Consider the following 26,903-nt stretch of genomic DNA (forward strand, 5'->3'; position numbering starts at 1 on the left):
GCGGGCTCTTTGTCACGCATCGCTGCAGAGCTGAGCTGCGGGAGGATCCGCGAAAGCAGCGCGGTTCAGTGGCGTGAAATGAGAGTTATTATGAGAAATAACAAAGATTTTAAAGTAAAGATGACTTGGTGCGTATAGCGTAATCGACTGGGCGAGGGTACATGTAATTCTGTTATTGACTATTCGACTGGGACAAGCGGAAGTCATCCAGCTGTAGGCCTGCAGGTTGGGAGTCCTGTGGGGAATGACAGCTTCATTACTCACATGACTGCAGTGGTGTCCTTGGAACTCGTTTCGAGCAGTGGTCGATTTATCTTTACACATAACTGTTTGTTCATGATGCTATTCATATTTAACGTTCCACTTCACTTGCTGTTAATTATTGTGTTTACCAACTTGTCTCTTGGCTCGCTCCGTTTTCTTCGTGGTAGACCAAGAGGTGGAATGCTAGTTGCTCCTGCACGGCACAACACCGGAAAGCTCCCAGAAGCTCATTGGTTTACACAGAGACTTGATCATTTTGACGACTCTAACACAGAAACCTGGCAGCAAAGATTCTTTTATAACGATAGCTTCTACAAGAAGCCAGATGGACCGGTTTTTGTCATGATTGGGGGGGAAGGGGAGGCTAACCCCATATGGCTAACTGTAGGTGATATGGTGAAAAATGCTGAGCTGTTTGGTGCGTTTACTTTCCTTTTGGAACATCGCTTTTATGGAGAAAGCCGACCAACGAGGTAAAAATTTTGATTAAAAAAATTAACAGTATTAACACGTTTCATTATCCAAATGTATTGACATTTATGCATCATAATTTGAACAATTGCCAACTTTATTAATAAATTAAAATAATAAATTAGTCCAACTATTTGTCTGGCTCAAACAAACAGCACAATCCAAGTGATATGTCAACCTGCTATTGGCTGTAAAGTGTGCAACTATACATATTACTTACATTACTCTTTGCAATTCAGCTGTTAAATTTTCAGTTGAATCTACCATCGCATGTATCTTTATAGTGTGAAAACGTGCCATCGAAACATGAATCTAATTGGGTATTAAATGTGGCATGATTGGTCATCAAACGTTTGAAGTTTGGCAGACTGTAACGGCAACTTTCGCACCGAAAGTTCAACACATTGCCGTTTTGAAATGGCGGAAAGATTGGATATAGAGACTTAGTTCCGAAAAATTGATCCTGATCTGTGTCGATATGCATACACAGGTTCACTTAAATCACTTCTAGTGTAAAGTTTTGCCTGTACGTGTTTATTTTGAGCCTTTTGAGAGTGAAAGTTTGCGTTACGGTCTGCTAAACTTCAAATGTTTGAGGACCAATCATGCTATGTTTAATACCCAATTAGATCATGTTTCGGCTGCACATGTTCACGCTTTATAGATGCAAGCGACGGTATTAGTTAAAAACAGATTTGTTAGTTGTATTTGCCTGTGATGTGGGTTTGAGTACTTTTTCAAGTATTTCACAGCAAACAAATTTGAATATTTTGGAATACGCTGGAACATGCAGTGATTATATTAGCCCATGCCAGACTCCTGTGACTGCTGATGGAACTCCCAGTGACATGTGTGCTGATAGTTGTTTAGCAATTGAAAAGCTTAACTTTTAAACAGCTTGTGCTTGTTAGTGCAAAATGGATTTCTTTTACTCTCATTCAGGGGTTTGAGTTAATGTTTACAATTCCTAGACAGAATCTGTCTGGGCAAAGATAACTGATGATGTGGTATTGGGCAAATTCTGGCACGTACACTACTGACAGCTGGGTTTTGCTCACATAAATCTCAGACAAACATCACTCAAAGCCTTTCCAAAGGTTTCTCTGTGCTGTGCTGTGCCTTTCATGCAAATACCATTACAGTGGAACCTCGATATACGATCTCATATAACGATATTCCGATATCGATGAATATGTTATGTCCCGGCAAGTAATGTATGGGACGGAACCCCGAATACAACCCGATATAACAATATATTTACTGCCCCCTTGGCATATCGTATATCGGGGTTCCACTGTATTAGTGGTCAAGATTCCAAGCCCAGTTCTATGCTCTGTGAGCTTATTGTTATTATTGTTCTACCAAAAGTATGCTTACAATAATGATTCGTGTAACCCTTTTGAGCTTGAACGCCTCAGACGGACGTCCCAATGCCTCACAGCGCGTTGGGAGGAGGCAGCCCCCACCTCCGTATGCGCCCATGGATGCTGAAGTGTTCACGGGATGTAATAAATGTCAAGGACAGCACTGCCCCGTTCTGTTTGAAAGGTAATGCTGTTACCGACCACTGAAGTAAAACAGTCCGCATCGTTTCCGTACAGCTCATAAATATTACACGGCGCATTTGCATATAAAAAACGGGTACACGAATTCACTCAAATGTTGCCTTTTGTTGTTTTATTCAGTGATATGAGTGATTCAAGCCTCAAGTATCTAAACAGCGAGCAAGCCCTGGCTGACCTAGCAGCATTCTGTCAGTCTATGGCCAAGAAATTTAATTTGACAAACAGTAAATGGATTTCATTTGGTGGCTCCTACCCTGGGTCATTATCAGCTTGGTTTAGACTCAAATATCCACATCTAGTGCATGGTGGGTAGAAAATTTATATTACTAACTTTTTCCAGGAAATAGCCTAAAAATAACAACAACACATGCTTTCTACATAACCTTTATTACCAATCTGTCCCTTGACAACATGTGCAAATATGCCACAAGAAATACTAAATTATGAAACTTACTAGCCCTTAGCTATTCTCTATTTTCCAATTGCCCATAATACACTTTGTTTGCCCCCCAAATTTTGCATAAACTATTGTTTTCAAATTCTCTTGGGAGGACTGCATATTTCCAAAACAATAGTTTATGCAAAATTTGGGGGGCAAACAAAGTGCATAATGGGCAATTGGAAAATAGAGAATAACCTTCAAATATCAGACATTCGAATTACCAGAAACAACAGTATTATGTTTACTAGATGTTGGTACACTTACAAATTATACATGTCAGTACAATGAAGCATTTAGCCTTGTCAATACCCGATTCCCTCTATAGCGCGCGCCTGCAGGGAATCACGGTAGTTGTATTCATCAAACCATGCACGAGACTCAGCAATGTACATCGTTGCCGAGTCTCGCGCATGGTTTGATGAATACAACTACCGTGATTCCCTGCAGGCGCGCGCTATAGAGGGAATCAGGTATTCCACTGGCTATCCTGGGATTTTGTATTTTTACATTTTATCAGAGTTGCATTTTTTACAATCCCTGATTCTTATTAAGAATAATTATTATTATTGGTTCATGCTTTAACCTGCACTATTAAGGTATGGTGCACACATGAAGTTTGGAGAGCAGGAAAGAAGTGTAAGATTTGCTCAAGGCAAAAGCCAAGAGCAACTCTAGCTTATTGATATTAAAACCTGACGTGTACAATCAATGAAGTTTATAACCAATAAAATTAAATGTGAGACCTGGAGAGGTCGATTTTCTACAGGAAATAGAAAATCACCAGCACAGTTTAAGAAATCATGTGCCGGGATTTTTATTTCTTGTAGAAAATCAACCTCTCCGGGTCCCACAGCGTATGTTAAGAGTTAGTGACAACATCGCCATGTCCTCCACCACTGAGGTCGATTTTGTCACCCTGACGCCATTTTGTATGTGGTTTGATGGGCTGCGCATAACAAGAAAATCAAAAATCGCACTTTGGAAGGATTTTCTATGCTTCACTAGAGCACTCGGAACCAAATGGACAACAATAGGAAAGAGAAATTACCGGAGATTACGGTGCTGGAAATTCTGTAGCGATTTGACCAATTTCACGGAAGATATTTCGCTTTAAGTGAGATGCTGTCAAAAATAGTTTCCAGCCTTGGGAATATTTAATAAAGTACACGTGTTCAAAATTTTGCAAAGCAATAACTCGTCCAAATCGCTTCAAATTGGCTCGAGGAGCTGGCAAACAAGAAAGAACACGACACAGCAACAGTGTAAGTCAATTTTATTCATAAAATGTTCGAATTTCTATATCGTAAAAGAAAATTGTTTCATTTCCATACAAATCCTTATAAATTGAGTCTTAGAGTACTGTGGCTCTTATAGTTAGCTTGGGCTGCCTGTGATTTTCATTGATTATATCGATTGTCAGTGGCAATCGTTTAAGAAAGATTTTAGATATTATGTTTGCGGTACGCATTGGCAATTGAGTCTTATCTATTGTAATCTTTTCTCTTCCCAAAATGAGATATGTCATTCAGTTGCTGCTTTTCCTCTAAAAAATTATGTGTCAAAATAACCAAACATTTAAATGAAAATGTGTTCAAAACTCTCTTTGAATAGTCTGGTCAGTTGATACCTGTGATACGTTTAACTTAATGGACAATACCCTCTAAATAGCCCTCTATAAACAAACATGGATTTTGTTAAAGGTATTTTGAAAGTACTGACTTCTTCAAATAAGAAGACCTGGCCATTTTCCCTCTTTTTCCATGTATAGACTGACTTAACTCTGGGCTTATATTCCCTTTACCGGGGACTCCGCGGCGACGAGAGGAGGGGGGAACACCGAGGGGGGGGGGGAGGGGAGGGGGGCGGAGGGGAGGGGGGGAGGAGGGGGGGGGAGACGCGGGGACGGGAGGGGGGGGGGGGGGGGGGGGGGGGGGGGGGGGGGGGGGAGCGAGGGGGCCGCAAGAGGGAGGGCCCGCGCGGAGAGAGAGAGCCACGGATTCGTACACATATGTACGGCCGGTTAAAGGGTTAATGATCACAGAAAATTTCACCTTTTCGCAGCTTCTCAGGAGCTTCTACATTAACTGGTATTCAACTCTATCAAAATCTTGGACATTGCTAGCTTTTTTTATTTTGTTTAATCATGAAACATTGAATAAAATGCCATCAGAGTGTGTTGATATGAGTGTGTGTTACTACTCTTTCTAGAGCAAAGTACTTTGAACTAAACGCATGCATGCACACAGATTAGCTTATACTGAAACTCTCATGAACATAGCGTGCATCATGTGAGTTGCGGTAGGAGTTTTGTAGATTCGATAGCGCCAAGTTAAAACCGCAAATTATAAATTAAATACACTTCGCGACTTTCACAGCGCTTTCGTAATTTCAATCACTTAAAAGTATGCAAAAACGTGCACTGTGATTTTTGGCCCGAAACTCCTAACAACCAGGAAACAAATATCCTACAGACCTAGCTGTGCCGCATTTTAAAACAGCTTTCGAAAGAGATGTTTTTGTTATTTGGTTTGTGAGATAATTGTTTTTAAAGCAAACTACCGTCAATGTGGCCTTGAAAAAACAAAGGTATCATGTTACGTCATATGTTAGGAAAACAAAAGTATCTTATTATAAACAAACAAAAGTATTGTGTTGCGGTTGTAAAAGTGTTTGGAACATCCAGGAAGAAAAGCTGTTAGCATTTCAATGTCTACCTTAAAGTGAAATAAAGCTGATAAACATGAAACATAAAGCATCATTTGGCTCAATTGCATTCTGCACTTTCCTTTTGAGTCTCTGAGTTTATATAATTATATACAGGTCATAAGTCCATCCAGATATAGAGTAAGCTGCCCCTGTTGTATCTAAAACCCACCCAAAACACCTTATGAATTTGTAACATGTTTTTGGTTTCAATTCTCACCAGAGATTGAGATTTTCTGGCCTTTTCCTTCTCTGTGGTTTCTTTTTCCTCTAGGTTAATAGACCTAAGCACTGTGATATGTGTTTTTTATTTATTTTGTAGGTGCTGTTGCTTCAAGTGCCCCTGTTTTTGCAACAGTTAACTTTCCAGAGTATATGGATGTTGTTACTGCATCACTTGCCACAACAGGACAGGAGTGTGATCAAAATATTGCCAATGCTACAAAAACACTACAATCATTACTTTCCACTGAACAAGGTGCAAAACAGCTCTCAGAACTGTTTGTGTGAGTATATTTGAATAGCTTGATGCAAAGGTATGCCAAGTGACTAAGATGAAAAATCGTTTTCCTCAACGCGCCTGAATGCTCAAACGTGAGATGGTGTGGTCCGAAAAAGAAAATCGTTGTCTGTTGGGGGGGGGGGGAAGCGCCAACGGGACGGAAATGACACACTGTGACGAAGCACGGAAGGCGCGAAGCCAAGGCAACGAGACCAACAGACCAGGAACTCACCACGCAAGAAGCGCCGCCCAAACGCCCGCGTGGTGAAAGGACACAAAGCGAACCGCCAGCCCAAGAAGGAGATGGCGCAGGACGGCGGAACTGGCCGAAGGCGAGAGCCAGGCGAGGCAGCACCGCCAACGCCGAAGGGCAGCGGGCCCGGAACGGGAGGGACACCAGAGGTGAAGGACCCCGACAGCACCAGGGACCCAAACATGGAACGCAACGCAGCACACGCGACGGGACGCACCCAGACACACAGACGGAACCAGAAGCAACAGCCCGACAGCCCACGCGACCGAAGGCCGAGGAAGACGGCGGAGAGCGCGGAGGGATGCCGAGCGAAGTGAGTGGGGGGCGGGGTCGGCCACTGTCGGGCGATCGCGGCCTACCACCCCCCCAGCACCCTCACCGCAGCCCGGGGGTGAGGGACGAGGAGAAGAAAGCGAGAGCAGAGAAGCATTTCTACATTGTGTTGTGATTATCACTCAGGCCACCTGGGACAAGCGCAGTTAATTGTGTTCTGCAAATATTTGTGGGCAATGTGCCCTCACTTAGTCAACCACTTGATTAAACCACAAGGAGAAGTCAGCTAGGACAGAGCCATCTACTAATCATAAAAACAGTGGCTGTAGGATAAAACTAGAAAAACGTATTAAACATAAAACATATTAAGATGAAAGGGACTCACTGGATATTGAAAGAGACACTTTCTGTTGACAAATGTCAGTTCTAGACTTTTGTGATGGCTGAGTGACAACAGTTGTTACTGATCCATACAAACAGGATGATGATGATGATGATGCAAAACAACAGCAACAATGCAACCTTTATTCATAATTTTTAACATACACATACAGTAAAATAAACACACTTAGCATTTACTCTTCCTATTTATGATATATGATATGTACCTTTTTAGATGTTCTTTTTAAAACTTGGATCTTGTATATTTTGGTTTTAATTTTTTGTATTAATTAACCTTAATTTTTTACCTTAGCTATGTATTTTTTTTATGTTCCTTAAGTGCAGTTGATTATAATTTTTTAATGAAATTTGCTTGGTGAGCATAATGAATATGTTCACTTGACCAAGGTTTACCTCAGGACTATTGTTTTCAAATACAGTAAAGAACCTAATTTTTAAGAGTTCCTGTTAGGCTAAATTTTGCTAACCTGCGATCAGGCTTTCTTTTTTCGCGGCGAAGGGAAGGGGAAAAAAGGAAAGCCTGATACAATTACTTGTCAAGTCGTCTGCCACCCCCTAATTAAAGTATCTGTCAACGGGAATGTCGGCAATGCCATCAGATAAGCGTATATGTTAGTAATTTAAGTTGCTCCGTTGAGCTTGCAGCAAAGGTTGTTAAAAGGTTTATTTTGGCAAACGTAATGGCAGTTATGCGAAAAAGTTGAAAGAGAATTGCTATCTCTGTGAGAGTACTGTTCCGCTTTGTGAAAATAAAGCTATAGACAGGCCTGCACAGACTCCCCATGAACGTGTCGCATTAGCGCCTTCAAATTATATTTTTACTGATCGGTGGGTTTTTAAATATTGTGTTTTCCGCAAAGGCTGATTTTGTGTAATGCTCTCGACAAAATTTTCAGGTCAGACATTTCAAGATTGTAGTTTTCGTCACTGGCACGATCTTCTGACATCTTTGGTGGTGCGAAGTTGTGATAATCTTGGTGATAGATCACGCTCTTTCCGAATCTCATCGGAAGCACCACCAAAACATCTTTTCTTTCACAAACTATTCGTCAAATACACTCCCTTGGTTTTCGTTTTTAAGTGTTTTGTTAATAAAACTTTTGAGAATTTTTTTTTAAAGCTAGAAAAAACTCGCTCTCTACTTCTTTCTGCTCAACACCCGCCATGATATTTTTGGACCGGAAGTTACACTCGAATTCAATTAGCCAATCAGTATAGAGTTCTAATGTTGCCTTTTGTTTCCTGACCAATCAGAAAAAAGTCCAGATTCTGGACTTTTTACAGACGACTCGACAAGTAATTGTATCAGGCGTTCATTTTTCCGTTGACTACACCGCCGCGAGAAAAATAACGCCTGATCGCAGGTTAAAATTTTGCCAGTTAGACACCCTCTACATGTATATAAGAACCTCTTTAGTCTAATATTTGGAAATATGCTCTTATTTCTAAAATCGATTAAAAGTGTTTACTTTTAAATGTCAATGTTGAAAATCATAAAATGTTATTTATTGATAAAATCAGTCGACACATAATATAAATTGGCAGGATTAGCCATGAGAGACCCTGCAATGCAAGAAGAAATTAACTGACCTGAAACTGTTAAGACCGTCTTTTAGATGTAAAGAGTCAATATGCAAATTTCACACAATGAAAGAAGGCTGAATACCACTAAGAATTCTATTAACAATTATAATAGTGATAATAAAAGTAACAACAATGTAAATTTTTCTTTTGAGAATAAGAACTAATAGCCTAAATTTGTGCTTATTACCATTTATGTAAGAACCTGTTTAGATCTGTTTAGGCCAACTTGGGAAAATGCAGGTTCTTACTCGTGAGTTTTTACTGTATTGTATTAATTTATTATTTGAAAAATGGCGTCATTCTTTCTGACTTTGTATTCTACTTGCAGTCTCTGTGAACCACTTGATAAAGACAGCTTTAATGATGTGGCCACATTTGCAAGTGACTTATCTGGCAACTTTGCTGGTGTTGTTCAATACAACAAGGACAACAGAGCATTTGAGGTAGTTAGGATCATTACCTTGACGTCCAGTGCTGTATTAAATATAATAAATATATGTATATAAATAAAATTCAATAAACAAATACCTTTTTTTGATTTTAAATGCCAAAACAAAAATACCAAATTAATGAACTGTACAAATTTGTGAATAATTGAAATCTTCACATAACTTTTTAAAAACAGGAGATAAAAAGGCAAACACTAATGACTACATGTCAGTAAATGGTTCTTTAATAAAGTTCAATTGATATGTTCATAGCAAAGTGGTATGAACACCTGTTAAAACAAAAGGAAATACCACATACCCTGGCAAGGATTCATGAATTTGTAATGAACTGTCCAACAGCAGGCTCAAGTGAGTTCTGAGTACTGAAGTTGTGGCAAACTTTTGCTGAAGTGTTAAAAACATGGATATTTTGTGTTTATTTTAAAGGGTGCAGTGGGAACAAACATAACCATTAACACATTATGTGGCATAATGAATAACAAAGACATTGGAGATCCTTTAGCGCGTTATGCAAAAGTCAACTCGTTGATTCTTCAAACATATGGAGTCAAGTGCCTTGATTCAAGCTACAAAAGTCTGATAACAAGTTTACAAAACACCTCATGGAGCAGCAGTGCATCTGAGGGAGGTAATAAGTGCATTCTTGACATTGGTGTTGTTTGTTATTCTCTCTCTTATTTAATTTCTTTTCCTTTTCTGTACCGCACAGATACCATTACTTCAATTATTCAAAATTAAATTGAACACAGTATTTGTATAATTTACTATTAACATTACTTTTGTCTCAAGTGGAAACTTTCAGAAGTCAACTCAAGTACCATTTCGGATTAATTGGTCTACTTCTGTAAGAGTATTCTTTGTTGAGTATGTTAATAAATTTGCAGAATATTAGCACCTTCCTTGAGTAGAATTGGTATTTCTTTCTATAAATCACCAGTTCACAGAGTGTTTGTCATGCTTTCTAGCTCTCTTACGCTTTTGAATAAACAGAATTACAAATCTAAAACAGGGTCATTGTCTTGGGAAAATCAAAATACTGAACTGATGACATAACTGTTCAAACAGGGAAGATACGCTAGTACCAAAAAAACAATCACAAACTTAGCAAACTACTGCTCCATTTAAAATACTACGGTAATAACACAGATCACAGCTAGCCGAGTCTCTCTTATCATCCAGTAGGTTAGCAAAGTAATTTTTGTGTTGTTTTCAGAGGTTTGGCTATAGATGGTGGGAACTAAGGTAATAACACGGCCAAAACATGACATCTGTAATAGTTAAACCAAAATAAGAATTTCATTAATGAACACAGTAACACTCAAGTAAGCAGTGTTGACCAATTGTTGTTTTTCAGGTCGTCAGTGGATGTATCAGACCTGCACTGAGTTTGGGTTTTTTCAGACCTCTGATTCTAATAAACAGCCTTTTGGAAACCTTTTCCCTTTGAAGTATGTAAACAGTACATAAGTTGTATATTTCCGTGTCTATCCTAATTTGTTGCCATATTCAGCAATTGCATTGTTCATTCTAAAGTATGTCTTATCAAAAACACACTTTTCAGCTGGTGTCGAGTGTTTAGAAATGTCTGTTGTCTGACATAAGTCATGAGTTACAGTAAATTGAAGGAGGTGAAAACTCCAGCTGTCCGTTTTAGAAAGGTGTCCACTTAAAAAGTTGTTCAGTAATGAGTACTTTGTTTTATAGGTATTCGATTCAGCAGTGCATGGACATATTTGGTTCCACGTTCAATGCTTCAAACATTCAAAGTGGTGTAACTCAAACAAATACTAACTATGGAGGGTATGGCATAGCCTCGAGTAAGGTCAGTCAGCCACAAGTAATGCAGGCACTGATTTGCAAAAAATACTATTAGGAAGATAGATTTTCTTTAGTGTACATTCACAAATCTTGCTTGTTGCAGATTGTCTTTCCAAATGGATCCATTGATCCGTGGCATGCACTCGGGATAGTAAAGAATGTGTCTGCCACAGAGCAGGCTGTTTTTATCCAAGGTATGAAGGACAAGCTACATATCTCTTGAAAATAAATAATAAATAAATTACCTCTATTAAGACAGGGTGAGGCTTGTGGGACCGTGTATTCCTGATTGAATTGGAATTTGGATGTGTACGTTTTTGTAAAGGGAGGAAATCTTGAGAACCCGGAGGAAAACCCTCATGCAAGGACAAGACCCAACAACAAACTGAACTCACATGTGATGCCAAGTCCGAGAATCGAACTCGGGCCACATCGGTGGGAGGCGAGCGCTCTCACTACTGCGCCATCCCTGCTTCCCTTTTTGTTTAAAAGCTATAATCCTTTTTATGGAACGTCATGATGAGGGGTGGGGTTGGGGTTGAGACAAGAAGATCTTAAGTGAACTTGCTTTGATGCTCTGTCCCCCTGGCTATCCCTTCTAATCGTTTCATATGAGTTGCTGCTTTGCTTGTGTTACAATAAACTATCAAGAAAGCTGTCTAAAAGTTAACGCCTGCGCGCATATTTCTTCAATAAAGGAAATAAGAGATTTGTTGTTATGATGGCTGCTATTATGTTGGTGTGTTGTTTTCCATCAAAATTACAAAACTTTTTGGTTGCTTGAACAGCATCAGGAAATTATTAAGTTATATGGCAGGAAAAACGTTTTGTAAAAAAAGCTAACGTTTTCTTAATTAAATGCGCAATGCGTGTTTTGTTTTGTTGTCTTTACTAAACACATTCTGAAGGGGAGTTAAACTGCCAAATGCCTGCCTAACGGTTGTTGCACACATGGTCTCCTACTGCATTGTGTCTTTTTTCGGTTGAATTTCTGTGTGTCGAGCGTACACCTTTTTCTAAGTAAATACCGCCTGCGGTCTAAATAGTTCCCTTATGCACTTCAAAGACAAGTTGCAATCTGAAACCCAGCTGTTAATTCCTCGGCCCAGTTGTTTTTAGGTTAGATAAATCACTGGATAAATTGCTATCCAGTGGATTAGTGTTACGCTATACTCTGGATAGTGATTAATCCGGTATGTGACCGGTATGTAGCGTTATCCACCCTTTGAACAACCGGGTCCTGGACTTAGTATGTTGTTGATGATGTTTCAGGTACTGCTCACTGTGCCAATATGTATCCACCAAGTCCACAAGACCCTCCTCAATTAACACAGGCCCGCAAACAGATTCAGAATCACATCATGTTATGGCTACATGGCTGAACATGAGTGTCATCACCTCACAGCCGACTGGCCACGATGGAGGGAAGTATCAAGGCGTAGTTTGTTTAATTTCCCAGAGCCAAGGACTGCGTGTGTGGACAAGCACTGGCAATTGTCTCTATAATTATTTTTTTTTAAATTTTACTTTTCAACACAATACACTTGACAATACACGGAAAAAAAATACAAAAGATAAATAAATAAAAAATACAGAGGTAACAATGCGATACACGTTTTACGTAACTATTGTAACTAAGTTATTGTCAGAAAAAGCCTTCCATAAGTTCAAAAAATTTTCTTTTTGTCCTTTCGCATGTGCGATTGATCTTTGAATAAACATTTTTTCTTTTACAAACTCAAGAAAGAGAAGGAGATTAGGTAATTTGTGCTCATATTTTTGTAAAAAGACATGTCTTTTGCTAAGTAGAATATAATAATTAAAGATATAGGAGCCAGAACTTCCGGGATTATAGCCGTACATTATTCCTAATTCATCAAAATTGTAATTGTCGTTATTTTGACTATTCCACCAGAATAAGACTGAATTCCAAAAGTCGCGTATATGGGAGCAGTAAACTAGCATGTGCGACAGTGTTTCTAATTCGTTACAAAATTCGCAAAGGGGAGATTCCGATATGTTCATTTTATATAGGAGGTTTCTGCACGGTAAAATATTATGAATTATCTTAAACTGAAATATACTTAGTTTCGTTTCCCGTGTTATTCTAAATGGTAGTTTATAAATTGCGCTGATCTTCATCTCTTCTACACCTAACCTTTGTAGCCTAGAACTAGCTAAAGGTTCTTTAAATTTCTTTTGAATAAGAATATTCCGAGCTCTTTTACTGGTGAGTATTTGACCAGGAGGAAAAGTCAATTTTCCTTCTTGTCGATTCCCACCATTAGTAGATTGTAATTCACGCTTCCCCCCTAATGGTATTGCTGCTATTAAACCCCAGAAGTTGGTAAATGGCGTAGCAAGGCCAAATTTTCTAAGAAAAAATTGCCATATGAGAGGAATTTGCCGTCTTCTTCTAATAAATCTTTGATTCTGAGAATTCCAGCAACGTGCCAGTTTTCCCAGTATACAGATTTGCCTGCTATGGTTATGTTTTTATTATTCCAAATAATGGCTTCCCTAATGTCATGTTTATCTAGAGGGGCGGATTTAACATCATGAACTTCTGCCCATGTTTTTAAAATGTCAATGTAGAAAGGTGGCATATTTTTTAGTTCTAAAAGACTTAGATCATAGCTACAGTCGAAAATGAGAGGGCCTCCAACATTTTTCAGATACCAGGATGGGATTATCATCCAATCCTCATTTGCACCATCTTGCATTCTCTTTACCCAGGCACATAGTAATGATTTTGTGATTATTTCATATTCTGGCAAATCTAAACCTCCTTTTTCTTTTGCTCCAATAAGCGTGTCTCTTTTTATTTTCGGTTTCTTACCGTTCCAAACGAAGAAATACTGTAAGCTCAGAAGCGCTCCCACCCAAAAGGGATTTTTCACTAAAAGTGTTATCCGAAATGTTAGCGGAAACAACGGACACAACAAAACGCGCAGGCATAAAAAAAATTAAAAAATGTGCAAAAATATCGCTGTTGACTGTTTAATTGATTTATTTACGAGAGTAAAAACTGGGGAATCGTCAGTATATTGAATTCTGCACTAACTTAAAATTCACTAAAATATATGCTCCTTTTCTAAGAAACCTCGAACCCAAATTTTAATTAACGCGAACTTTCTTTGGAAGAAAAAACAACTTGTAGCCGTGAAAAACTTCCCAGTTACGTCTCCAGCTGGTGTTTTGACTGCTTGTCTGAACTGATGTTTGCTCGTTCTCTTTATTCGTTCCCTTTTTAGCTGCTTTTAGCATATGATTAAAATGTCAAGCCTCCGGCTCGAAAGATTGCGCAAGCACTAGATTACTTTGTTACTTTCATCAGTGATGATGAAGCCAGGCTTACGTCAGTCACCTGCACATATGCACGCAAAATAAATGTCGCCTCAGGCAAAATGTGTCGCTTCTTCCGCAAGGCACTTATTTCACTAAAAGAGGGTTTCAGTGCTCATTTCTTGTGTCATATGAATAATTGTTGGTAGTCATGATATTTTGGATGTTGTTAGGTGACAACAACTCGACAAATAGTCGATTTCTGAGTAGTTTTACTGGTGGCATCACCACATCACTTCTTCTTGCCTTTGTGGCTGCTCTTGGCTTCGTCATGTTGTGGCTTGTCGCTAAGCACGCCTGGGCTAATCACAAGTCAAACAACATTCACGATGCCAGTGAAGACTCCAGCGACGAGTAAAGACAGCAACTGTGCTGTGATGAAAATAGGAGCATTTCTCTCTGATGAGCAACATTTGAACACATGATGAAGCGACTGGACACCTCAGTTTGTATGGTGCAGAAGGATGTACTTGGCTTTATCTATTTCATCTATGACAAAGAAATCCGTTTTATCCGTTTCATTTTCTGTTCCAGTCCATAGATTCGTATTGCAGATTAGTTTCTAAGCAAAATTCCCTCTCCCTGTATAATTCGTGCTTGCTTTCAGTTACGATTCAGATTGCAATAACAATTTCTATGAAAATTATAAAATAAAAGACTACATTCAGTCTTTATCGTCTTGACGTACGGCGAAGACAGACGATTTCCGGTATTTGGCGATTTCCATGTTGTTGGTGTCGGTGCTGTTTTAAAGACAGGCTGCCAGCATTGAAATAAATATCAGTATGGTAAGGATATATGCTTCGATCGTCTTCATGTGTATCTTTGGCAGGATCAAGATTTTATGCTCTTGACAACAGATTCTCCAAAAAGATTAGTATAAACATTTACATTTTCCTTTACCTTCTCTTTTTAACTAATGTAAGCAACTCTCTTGAATAGAACCACGCCAATCGCTGAATTGGTCTGAAAGGCTAAATGTAGAAAAAAAACATGCTTTACCTTGAATAACACTCTGGTATATTTGCATCGAAATGTAAAAGTTGGGCTTGTGTTTCTCCTACTCGCAAGCGTATGTTTATATATTTAAATACAATAAAGACGGCTTCTGCATGTAGCCTGAATTTCAGGCTACGGCTTTCAGGCTTCTGTAATCAACAAAAACAAAGAAAAGTGAAAATGCTAAAGAAAGCAATTCTTTCACTGCAAGAGAGGATCCTTTCTTGGCTCACTGCAATTTGAAAACGAACATAAAAAAAATGTCTAATAGAAAGAAGTTTAAAATGTTTACACTCTTTTTCTTGAATATATTTTATTAGAATATTCATATTGAGGCTGAAATTTGCGAAATACGTTTAAGAATATTTTAAGAATAAACCCGAGGCCGCGGCCGAGATTTTGAAAAGAATATAATTTTGAGTGTCTAAAATTTGTAAATATAATACAGTTATATGTTTTCAAAACAAAACAGTGTAAAATTCTTCCTTCCGAATCCTTTAAATGGCAAATCTAGGTTTGATGCTGATAACATTTCTGCAACAAGTTATACACCGAACACTTGTAATTGATCAGATACCCTTCTGGATTCTAAAACCGGAAATGTCATACGCAATAATCAATAATCTAAACATATCCACTGTTTCAGCCTTAAATCGGAAGAAAAATAAAAATATTCAGCCTGGACGGGAAAAACAATATTCTTATATATATAAAAAGAGCGTGTATAGGAGAAACCCGTTATCTGAAAACCTCCATTTTTCCAGTCTTTTTTTTTTTTGGATTTGCTTCACCCAGTCGAACACTGAAATTTTACCCCCGACTTCTTTAACAAAACTACGTTAGAGGAATTGTTTATTGGCCTTTTTCGGCAGGTACAGTCGAAGCTCTCGTAAGCGGACACCCTCGGGACACGAAAAAAGTGTCCGCTGAGCGGCCGCAGAAATGGTTCTCGTAGCGGCCACAAGGTGTAGGGGAAGATGGCCGCTTACGGGAGCTGCCCAGCTAACAATAACCGGACGAAGTGGATGACGACAAAACAGCACTAAAATGTGTCCTGTTACTGTAAAATCATTGTCACAAACGGCGACGTGAATTTGATTGATAATAACAGGATACAGAGGTGTAGTAGATTCTTGGGTGTCCGCTACGGGAGCTAAAAACAAAGAAAAAGTCTGTCGTATCCAGTCCGCGGCCGGTTACGGAGTCCTACGAGATGTAAAATACAGAGTTTGTATGGGAGCGTAAAACGGGGTTTCAAACAAGGTGGCCGTAAGTAGAGCTGTCCGCTTACGAGAGTGTCCGTTAAGAGAGCTTCGACTGTACTAAAACCCCAAAACACGAAGAGAATCAACCGAAACTAGCGAAAGGAAATCACCGAAACAAGTAAAACCCGTTACAATTTATTGAGAGCTAACCGTTAACAGGCTAACCGGGGTGTTATTTAGCCTAACAGGAGTGGAAAGTGCACTCCGGTTAGCCTGTTTCCGGTTAGCTCTCATGTGCTTTGCTTGTTTTGGCGGTCTCGGTTGTTTCGGCAGTTTCGTTTCGTTGTTTCGGGTTTTATCTTGGCACCACGGAGTCTGCAGGAATCATACGGGAAATACACGCGATACGCGCAATGTTCCTGAGAATATCACGTAGACAAATCTGTGCATGCGTTTGGCGCAAAGTACTTTAGGCGGCATGTATTAAAACCCGAAACAACGAAACGAAACCGCCAAAACAAGCAAGCTAACCGGAAACAGGCTAATGCAATACCACTGTTTAGAATTCTGAAGGACAACAGAAGGTTGCCGAAAATTTAGTTTTTAAAAGTTATATTTTTTTATATAAAAGCAATGTTATAGTTCTTAGGTCAGTTTCGAAAAAGTTTTAATTGAGTGTCTGATTGTTTTTAAGAAAATGAACGAGAAAAAAATTGTAAAAATCCGTTATTCTAAACACCATCACGTTTATGTTTCGAGTTTGAGAGTGGTTACATTAAGGTCAAGTAAAAAAAATGTATTAAATGTATTATGTATTAGGTCAAGTAAAAAAAATGTTTCTCATCCCCGCCCGCTTCATTTTTTGGGGGCCGCCTTTTTTATTATTTGCCACTGGGAACGAAAAAAACAGCAGACGTTAGTACAACTTAAAATTCTGTAAGAGGTGGCTTTTGTCTGCGCTTTAACACGAATTCAGGCCCAAATTTCAAAGCCTTGGTACGCAAAGGGACGCACTGGATAGGTCAATTACCCTACCTCGTCCCCAGGCGCCGATTGGCCGGACGTTGAGGCGGTAAGGCGGGAAAACAGGGAGCGCGGGGATTGATGGCGAACCGTGCACGACCAAGGACGAGGACGCCTGGGGACGAGGCAGTCAATTACCTTGCAAGATTTATTTTGCAAGTTCGCTTCTGACGATGGAGGAAATAACAAATAACAAAAAAAAAGCGGATGAGAAAAATTTTTTTCTTTTACATGGCCTTTTGTTTTTGTGTGTTTGTGTGTTGTATAGTTTGCTTTGTAAATATTAAATATACCTGACCTTTATTATAAATTATTGTGATAAAAACTAAGTATGGCTGCCCAATCTTGTTAGCCAATCGTGGTTATTCTGGGCAGCCATGCACTTAACTCTATTTATGTTATTTATTGTTTTAGCTAATAATTGAATGAATAGGTGCAAATAAAAATGTTGTTGTTGTTGTTGTTGTTGTTAAGTAGAATTTACTCTCGAAAGTGTAACTGTCAAAATTTGTTTTACTCAGAGAATGGAAAGAACTCAGTTTATTAAAGTTGTGGTTCATTGTAACGATGAATATAACCTTAACAACATACAAACATCCGACCTCCAGTAGTTTGTCTTGTAACTTATCGAGTTTTAACTCTTAACGATTTGGACCTGAAAGCAAAATAAAGCAAGATGCTTTAAAGTTTAGAAAAAACCGTGTGTTTGACCTCTTAGCGTTATACTAATGAAGTTATTTCACAATTAACGCAAATCTGTCATCAATTTTTTTTTAGGTACAAAGGATGCTGTTTTAGTATTGTTAACAACATCGTTACTTGAAGTGTAAAACTAAGACTGCTGAATATTTGTCCATTAGCTAAATCTTTGTCTCAGCACTGTTTATATTATCCAAAGCTTCTCGCAGACGCTCAGTTTCAACACACAAATACTGTTCAGCAGAGTCAAACATGTTCGAGTCTCCATGTACGTCAATCCATTTTTCCTTGGCCGCATCCTTTGAAGACTTATTTAATTGATATCGGAAATGAGGTCTCTCTTCGACTATAGCTTCCCGTATGAGTTCAGTTACTCTTTTTAAATCCAGTTTTTTCACAGATCCCTGTCGTCTCATTCTCCCAGAGAAAGAATCTTGGTACTTTTTGGTGTCGTCATCAGCATTCTCCATTTTAGAACGGATTGAAACTTGAAGCGTTTGGGCCGTCTTTTCTTCACCTTTGATCATATTTGTTTCTATAATGGAACAGCTAGGGGAAAAAGTGGAATATGATGTCATCAGTAACTAATGGGCTATATCGCTCTAAATGATTGATTGCGTACTGAACTGTTTTGCACTAGCTTATGACTTTGTAGGCCTCCTTTTGCCGACACATGACACAGGGATATGAAGTGGGTTTCTGCATTCCTGTGTAAGGACATTTCGCATTCCCGCGTAAAGCGTTACCTGAACATAGCTTGACGAAGTGTATCGCAGTTGAATTACTTCAGTAATTCTTACAAGGATAAAATTTTAGTTTAGAAATTTCTAAACAAACGACCAAAGACCGATTAAAAATAAAAAATTGGAATACGGGTATCGTCAATGATGTCAAGCCGGCGTTGGACATGAAAGGAAAAACTTTTTTTTTTTTTTTTTTTTTTTTTTTATATTTCATAAAACTGTAAATAAGAATCGTTTTTTTCCTAGATCTATAAACGTGCATCATTAGAAATAAAATACCAACAGCGGGAACAAGTATAACACATGGACTATGTATGGTTTGAAAAAAAGAACCTAAAATTTACTTCACATTTCGCATGTTTTTTTTTTTTTAAATTAAAACTTTACAAATTCAAAGTGAGGTATTGGTAACGAGCTAAACAATAATTAACAAAAGTGATAACAATAGGTCAGAGTTAATACAGCCACAGCTTTTCACTGCCAACGTTGTCATTAAGGGCGGGTTCTAAGTCCCGTATTAGCAATGTCTTTTTCACTTTACATTGTAAGTTAGATCGTCCACTGGTTAAGACCTGGAAATGGTCCCATTTGATGTTGTGGTCAGTGGAGTGATCAGCATAGCGGAAAGTTGACCCACTTAATACAACCTGGAACGATCGATCTCGCAGGATATAAATAAATACGCGAATTGTTAATCGGTAGCTCTGCATACATGACAGATTTCACCCTCAGCGGAAATCAGGCTAGACCACCGTGAATTTAAAAGATCTATTAATCCCCCGGGTTTTTTTCTTCAACACATTTTAAGATTTTTTAGATTTTAGTAAAAAAAATTTACATTTAGCAACAACAGCAAGTACATGTTGTAAATGAATGCCTTTAACAGAGTAAATTTGTCTTGTTCCCTTGTTCAAAAATTGTCATGATATTAACCCTCTTGGGAGGGCTTGACAGGTTGGGGGGGAGGAAATCGTATACTGTACCTACACTGGCATACTTATTGGACTTGTTCTCGGCTTGCTCAGTGACCGCGTAGAATGACAAAGCCAGAATCTCGTGCTATATAAGTAAAGTCCAGTTGGGCTTTTAAGATTTATTCGACACTATTTCTTATGAACATTGAATGTATTCTTTCTTCTGTCTCTGTTTAGAATAGCGAGTGAAACAAGAGCCGAAGAAAACCGAATTCTCTCGCAAGATAACTCTGTTCTTCTGTGGGTTAGTGGATAAAATGACCTTGGCTTACAGCGCACGAGAGTGTAATACTAACCAATCACTGAGCAGTTATTTATCACACATCCCGAGGTAAACCCTAATGTAGCAAAGATAAGATCCACTTAATATCTATGGTAGTCGCACAGGAACTTACTAGATGTTAAATGCCAAGCATTCTGGCGCAATACACTCCATGAATCCTTCGACGGCAAATTTGGAGGCACAGTAGATAGCGTGGAAAGGAATGCCCAATATTCCGGCCTGATTACTGACAATGATGAGTCGACCATCTCGCTGCTTCTTCATCAAAGGAAGAATGGCTTTTATCAGCTTTATCACGACAAACGTATTGACATCAAATATCGTCTTTGCTTGGTCAATAGTATGAGTTTCTAGTTGGCCATTGAGTAGCACGTTTGATGTTATAACTACAAGAAAAGAAACAAATAATCAGCCTAACCAGATCGAACCCATAAAGTAAATAAATAAATTAATTATTAATTACTGTTTATTATCACCATTGCAGTAAAAAACTTAAATTATAGGGTGATAAAACATATATATATATATAACATGATAACCTGAATTCGTTTAGCAACGTTCAACTTTTTGAGTTAAATATATCGATATTTGGGGGATTTGGTACAATCAGACGTTTACAAAATCGCTATGTTGCTAATAGATTTCCTTGGAAGAGGATTGCTTGACGACCCAAACAACGGTGCGAAGGGGGATTTATAAGCGGTATAATAACAAACTGAGCAAATGACTCTACCCCGTAAAAAATGACATGTTACAGAAACTTATACCAGATACCAAAGCTGTGGCCGCAGCAGGAACAATGTGATCCAAGCAATTGAACCAATGACTGACAGGTGCTGGTCAAACCCAGCTGGGAGCCAGCATCTCGAGAGCCGAGCTTTTGACGCCAAAGGTAAAGATCAGAGTCAGCTGCTGGAATGTATGACTCATGCATCAGACCGGCAAGGTAGCCCAAGGAAGACCAAAACAGACCTGGCCACGGACAGTTGAAAAAGAGCGTAGTCAGCTGCAGAGAGCTAAAGAAGAAGGCGAAGGACGGGCGGCAGTGGCGGTCTCTGGCCTTATGAGTCCAACGGCACGATATAAAGGAGGGGATAAGGATTGACTGAAGAGATGCTTCTGAAATAGGTAAACTGTTTATTCAGAGACAAGTCGTTACTGTTGCCGCGTGCGAAAATGTCAGTGTGCAACCTTGTTCCAACGAGGTTGACGTCTGTGAGCGAAGCGCACGTTATCAAATTCCTAAAGCCACAGAAGTAACTTAATGGCGAGCTATCCGTGAATAACAAGTGGAGGTCTTCTCAACGTGGAAATGGCTTAGAAGAAAGACTTCGTCTGACAGGGGCGTCCCTAGACATTTTTTAGTAGTACGCACAAAGTCAGTGGGAGAAGAAGGGATTTTACGAGCGCCGTATGCACAAGCTTACCCTCTAAAACGCCATTTTTTGCATTCCAGAGACTGGAATGCAGAAAAGAAAACGTCAGTTTATTTCTTCACTTTCATAGGCATAACACTCGGTAATTATTTTCCGTAAGGCAATGCACTACTCTCAATTTCTATATATAAAAGAGAATTACAGACCTGATACGAACTTGAAGTTACGATAATAACAATTCAAACGCCAACCCTTTTTTTAGAAAAAACCCCCATATTATAATGTCAGTGTCAATCGGAGTGTCTCTATAAGCATGCATAAGAGCCAGAGCGGAGAGCCGCTCAGTTTTCATAGTTGAGCGCATGTAGCCTTCATATGATGCTAAATGACCGCTCTGTTGTTGCAGTGGACACGGGCATTGTAAGAAGAATCTTAACAACTGTTATTACGTTTGGGTACAAGACATCATTCGAGGTTTCGATGGTCTCCACTAGACCACTGAGTTTCTTCACAGTGTGTGCACACTTTGCCTTCCATCTTAAAACTTCATTTTCATAGGCTAGCTTATCAGAAAGATCGCCCCTGTAAGACCCTGTAAGTTTGGTAGATCTTTATATCAAGCACATCTCTGCTGGCGGTGTGGATAATTGGTGGCAAGAGATACTATACTTACTTTACTTATTCCTCTTCGTCCATAAGGCGGCAACGATCTGCTTCCATCGGGACCGATCTTTTGCTACAAGTTGTGCCTCTCCCCAAGTCAAGCCCATCGCGTTTAGCTCGGCCATCACAGTACGTCTCCAGGTTGTCTTGGGCCGCCCTCGCCTCCTTTTTCCAGGTGGTGTCCATCTAAGAGCGGTCTTTGGGATACGGTCTTGGTCCATTCTGAGGACATGTCCAAGCCAACGGAACCGGCGGCGTTTGATCTCAAGCACCACACTTTGGCTCTTTGTTTTCTTGTAAAGTTCTTCATTCGAGATCTTGTTAGGCCAGAAAATGCGGCATATCCTCCTGAGGCAGCCGTTGTGGAAGGCGTTGATCTTGTTCATATCGCTCTTTACCACACGCCAGCACTCGGCGCCGTACAACAAAACTGGCTTGACAATGTTTGTTATATAGCCTAAGCTTGGTTCTAAGGCTGTACTGCTTCGATCTCCAGACGGGCTGGAGTCGTGCAAAGGCACCGCGGGCTTTCCCGAGCCTTGCCTTGATGTCCTTTCGTGCTGCACTATCCTTTGCGACAAGACTACCCAGGTAGGTGAATTCCTCAACAAAGTCAAGTTGTTCACATTCTGCTGTAATCGGTACATCAGGGGTGGCATTGATGTACATTACTTTAGACTTAGAGGTGTTAATCTGCAAGCCTGCCTGTTTGGCAAACCTGTTGAGCCTGTTGGTCTTCTCCTGTAGATGATGACCATTGGTTGAGAGAGCAGCAAGGTCATCCGCAAAGTCAAGATCTTCCAGTTGGGAAAAGAGTGTCCATTGAATGCCACAGGGTCTGTCGGCGGTTGTGGTGCGCATGATCCAGTCGATGGTGAGCAGGAAGAGGATGGGTGAGATGATACATCCCTGTCGCACCCCTGACTTCACAGGAAACCATTCTGACAGGTTGCCATCAACAATAACACTGCACTCGAACTGCTGGTAGAATGAGCTCATAAGTGTGACCATCTTTGGAGGGACTCCGTATGATCGCAAGATCTTCCATAGGGTGTCACGGTGCACACTGTCAAACGCTTTCTGGAAGTCAATGAAGTTGATGTAAAGAGGGGTGGTCCACTCGATGCACTGCTCGATAATGTTTCTCAGAGCAAAGATCTGATCTATGCATCCGCGGCCTCTTCTGAATCCTGTCTGTTCCTGTCTCAATTTAGTGTCAATGGCTGTGTCTATTCTGGCAAGAAGAATCCTGCAGAAAACCTTGGATGGAATTGACAGCAGTGTGATGCCCCGCCAATTGTCGCAATTTTGGAGGTCACCTTTCTTAGGAATCTTGACAATTAGGCCTTTGGTCCAGTCATCTGGTACTATAAGATACTATAATCGATCGTTATGGTACCATATCCACAAGTGGTAAGTAAACGGCTCTGCGTCAGTACTGCTTGGGCGTGTCTGCTGGCACATTGACGCGGTGTTCTTGGGCTACAGCTTTTCTCGGCATTTCGGTTCTATGCCACATTTGGCTGCCATTCCATAAAGATCATCAAGATCGCCCATAAAGATCGTCCCAAACCATCGGGTCAAAAAAAGGTTTTAAACATCACAACGCGTAGAAAAAGAACACGACTGCACCCTTTGCATCTCTTCTTTAATGTAAAAAAAATCTGGGAAATTCTGGTACGCAGTTGCGTACTTCGCGTAAAGGCAGGAACGCCCTTTTTTCGAAGTTGATGATAATACTTCTAGCGACATTTTACGGTCCTCTGAAGCTAATAGGTTTTCTGTTTTTCCCTTCCCCCGCTATTTTACATGAGACTGTGGAAATCCTACAGTCAACGGAGCGAAATAGGCCCGAGAGCCTGGAGACTGGCACGATTCTTTTCTTTCCTCTTTTTTAAACGTTCGGGCCCTGGGAACAAGGCAGTCGGCACTCGGAAGAAACATCTCGTAACAAGGTTTAGCCTGCGGGCAGGCTCACCTTGGGGCACGCACGAGAGTTACACGGGAGCGGTGAAGCCGCGACACGTGAGCGGCTCGCAGGCTATGGGGCACGCGCGAATATACCTTGGGGCACGCGCGAGTGGCGAGCGTAGCCATAAGGCGGGAAGTGCTGGCGTGTAACTATCGTGCGTGCCCCAAGGTGAGCCTGCCCGCAGGCTAAACAAGGTTAGACACCATTTCCTCTCTCGTGAGTCCGGCGCCGTTTCTCCTTTAATTCCCGAACAGTTGCAGGGAATTGAGCCTAATGGAACCTCTCTAAGGTAGCCCAAGAAAAGAACTGACGGGAGCACTGAGTTTTGTTGTTGTTGTTTTTGTTCAGTTTGGTCTCAAGCTAGCTAACTAATTAGCCTGCTCAGAGGGAATTCGTTCTGTGTTGTGCCTTATTTTAAATGTTGTTATTAACGTGTCTAACGTGCAACCTCGTGACAGCTGCAAATCAGTAGCGTGACAGCAAAAAACTTATTATCATGGATTCGCTGACGAAAGTTTGCTAACACTATAATAATCTACATACAACGTCTCCATGATGTGACCTTTTGGTTCATTTTAACTAACTCCTAATCACTTATTAAAAATCTTCTTTAAAAAAATGTAATTTCGTTCGAGGGTAAACGTACACATTCGTCTGACAGCAAGTGTCATTCGAGGTTCCTACCGTTGTCAAGACAGCGAGATTAAAGCTACACAAAATTGTTTGGTTTCAATTCTTTTTGCCCGAGGCTGTTGAAAGTTGACAACAGACTCGCCTGCAATGAAACCCGTCGAAACAATTTTTGAACCGGAAACTTAAGAATGTCATTCTTTGGTCGGACAGCAGAGATAAATACCCAGATGTTTCTTAAATATTGGACAGTGAAAGTGGAAGAAAGGGCGCTTTGGAAACAATAAAACTACAGCCCCAAAGAACTGTTTACATTTTGTTCAAAGTGTTTACCGTGAGATACCACAGTAAAAAGGCGAGTGGCAGTCAGTGCTCTAGTCAGTCACGTAACATATTTTCCAAAATCTTTTGTACACAACCGGAGCGCCATTATACACCGCAAATATACAAGTGACGGGAAAAGAATTCTAACGAGGCTCTACATGTATGTCTTATGCAGAAGTAGAACATAGGATATGTAATCAAAGACACATGATTAAACTCACCAACAGCATCAATAAATCCATCATTATCCATGATCTCTCGAAGAACTTCATTGATCGACTCATCCGATTCAATATCCATTTGAAGAACAAACAACGTCTTATTCAGCAGATTTAGAACCCTAGAGTCGGCTAAATATTCACTGCTTGAAAGAGAGGGCATCGTGACTAAAACTTTAAATTTGGAAAGCGGATCTTCAGCGAAGGGCAAAGCAAACGCCAAATTCATTTTGTGAGAGTAACCAGTGAACAGGACAATCTTCGGAGCAGCTGCCTCTTCTTCTTTTTGAACACTTTTCCTAAGGGAAGAATGTTTTCTTTTAAAGCGACTCCTTACAGCTCCCATCGTAAGACTGACCAGTGCCTGACCACAACCGATTTTATCTCTCAGGAATGAAATCTAATGAAGGAATGAAAGGGCAATGTTGTATGCCCCCTGCAGCGGTTTGGTTAGCGATCTGTGTGATACAAACACAACGCTTTTCAAAACCGCTTTTCAGCCAATTAGCAATTTGAAAACATGAAATGTCAGTCACTACAAAGAGGCGTTTAACTCCTTTAAATATTCTTCGTGTATATATAGGGATTCAAAATTGTTAGCAAATATCTTATCTCGCTGACATCTATCAAAACAGGTAAAATTGTCAAATCAGAATCCTTAGGATTTCAAAGAATTTTCATAACAAGGTTCTTGTGTTTGGGTCATGCAACACTATAATCACTAAAGCCTGCGGGACTAAAGTTTGCAACTTTCATTCCTGAACTGTCGTGAAACAGTTTCGTTATGATATGTCAGCTGTTTTACGAGTGTTTCACCGGTAAAAACAACATTTGGATTGAATGATAATCATACAGAACAGGTGTCATAGATCTATCGAGCTGTACACTTTACACCGAAATTATAAAAAAGTATTAAATCCCGGGTATTAAATGCTAATAACCCAGTTTTCTGCTTAAAAATAAAACTGAATTGTAGCAATTAATAATGACATATAGTTTATTTTGACATTTTGTTAATATAACTACAATGGAACCTTGATATAACAAAGGGCCAAGGGACTTTTCCATGTATTCTACTAGTCGCCTGTAGCTGACGAGGCCGTCGTAGGCCGAGTTGGCTTACCTCATACGATATCTCGCAGCATTGAGCAGGAAAATTGTTTTCTTTTTCAACAAATTATCAACGAAATGCATTTTATAGCTAGAAAAACTGTGGTAATGCTGCCTTCGCAAGAGTTCAGACGAATCTTGCCGGGCAATCTACGTTTATCGCGGGATATATCAAATGACGGATACATTGCCGGTACCAATGACTTTTTGACCATATATGGGCACCCGTAATAATCATTTGTTGAATACTAACGTTCGTTTATATAGTGAGGATCTCGTTATTTACGCAATTCCTGAGTTTTGATTGGTTTACAGACCTTGGTTTATTGAGCTCATCATAACATGGACCTGGTAGGTGTACGCGTCAGCGAGAATAGCCGGGGAGCTCCAATATTGCAGTTCTTTGGGCGTTTTAATTTGTTGCAGGAATTTGAAAGCGATTCAAATACCGGCAACACTGTTGCCCGAATTTTGTTGGAGTTGATTCGTGTGACACCACCTTCGCCGTCGACAGTCGTCTCGTGTAACATAACGTTGCCGTAACAATGTTGCGTTAAAAGTTGTCCCGTGTCAGCCGTGTTCAATAGAAAACAGAAGTTTGTTAAAATCGAGG

General features: G+C 39.9%; 2 protein-coding genes across 2 annotated transcripts; one reads left to right on the forward strand and one right to left on the reverse strand.

The window, feature by feature from the left end:
• Window positions 1-66: 66 nt before the first annotated feature.
• Window positions 67-13,642, forward strand: LOC144663149 (putative serine protease K12H4.7). Its single transcript, XM_078524080.1, has 9 exons — window positions 67-737; window positions 2,421-2,605; window positions 5,768-5,951; window positions 8,788-8,902; window positions 9,335-9,536; window positions 10,263-10,356; window positions 10,613-10,730; window positions 10,830-10,920; window positions 11,999-13,642. The coding sequence occupies exons 1-9, from the start codon at window positions 265-267 to the stop codon at window positions 12,106-12,108; spliced, it is 1,572 nt and encodes a 523-aa protein (XP_078380206.1). The 5' UTR covers window positions 67-264; the 3' UTR covers window positions 12,109-13,642.
• A 4,181-nt stretch (window positions 13,643-17,823) lies between these two features.
• Window positions 17,824-26,208, reverse strand: LOC144663841 (retinol dehydrogenase 8-like). The gene is made up of 3 exons (XM_078524904.1): window positions 25,184-26,208; window positions 20,110-20,383; window positions 17,824-18,546 (listed from the first exon to the last, which is right to left on the reverse strand). The coding sequence occupies exons 1-3, from the start codon at window positions 25,524-25,526 to the stop codon at window positions 18,159-18,161; spliced, it is 1,005 nt and encodes a 334-aa protein (XP_078381030.1). The 5' UTR covers window positions 25,527-26,208; the 3' UTR covers window positions 17,824-18,158.
• Between the last annotated feature and the right edge of the window lie 695 nt (window positions 26,209-26,903).

Source organism: Oculina patagonica, chromosome 8 (assembly GCF_052425735.1).
Source record: "Oculina patagonica isolate OP01 chromosome 8, crgOcupat, whole genome shotgun sequence".
NCBI classification, from domain to species: Eukaryota; Metazoa; Cnidaria; class Anthozoa; order Scleractinia; family Oculinidae; genus Oculina; species Oculina patagonica.

Coding starts and splice junctions, on each gene's coding strand:
- LOC144663149 (XM_078524080.1), top strand. CDS start 265: ATGACTGCAGTGGTGTCCTTGGAACTCGTTTCGAGCAGTGGTCGATTT. Junction 738..2,420: donor GGAGAAAGCCGACCAACGAG/GTAAAAATTTTG, acceptor TGTTTTATTCAG/TGATATGAGTGATTCAAGCC. Junction 10,731..10,829: donor ATGGCATAGCCTCGAGTAAG/GTCAGTCAGCCA, acceptor TGCTTGTTGCAG/ATTGTCTTTCCAAATGGATC.
- LOC144663841 (XM_078524904.1), bottom strand. CDS start 25,526: ATGGGAGCTGTAAGGAGTCGCTTTAAAAGAAAACATTCTTCCCTTAGG. Junction 20,384..25,183: donor TGGATTTATTGATGCTGTTG/GTGAGTTTAATC, acceptor CTTTTCTTGTAG/TTATAACATCAAACGTGCTA. Junction 18,547..20,109: donor TGCTTGGCATTTAACATCTA/GTAAGTTCCTGT, acceptor TTTTTCCCCTAG/CTGTTCCATTATAGAAACAA.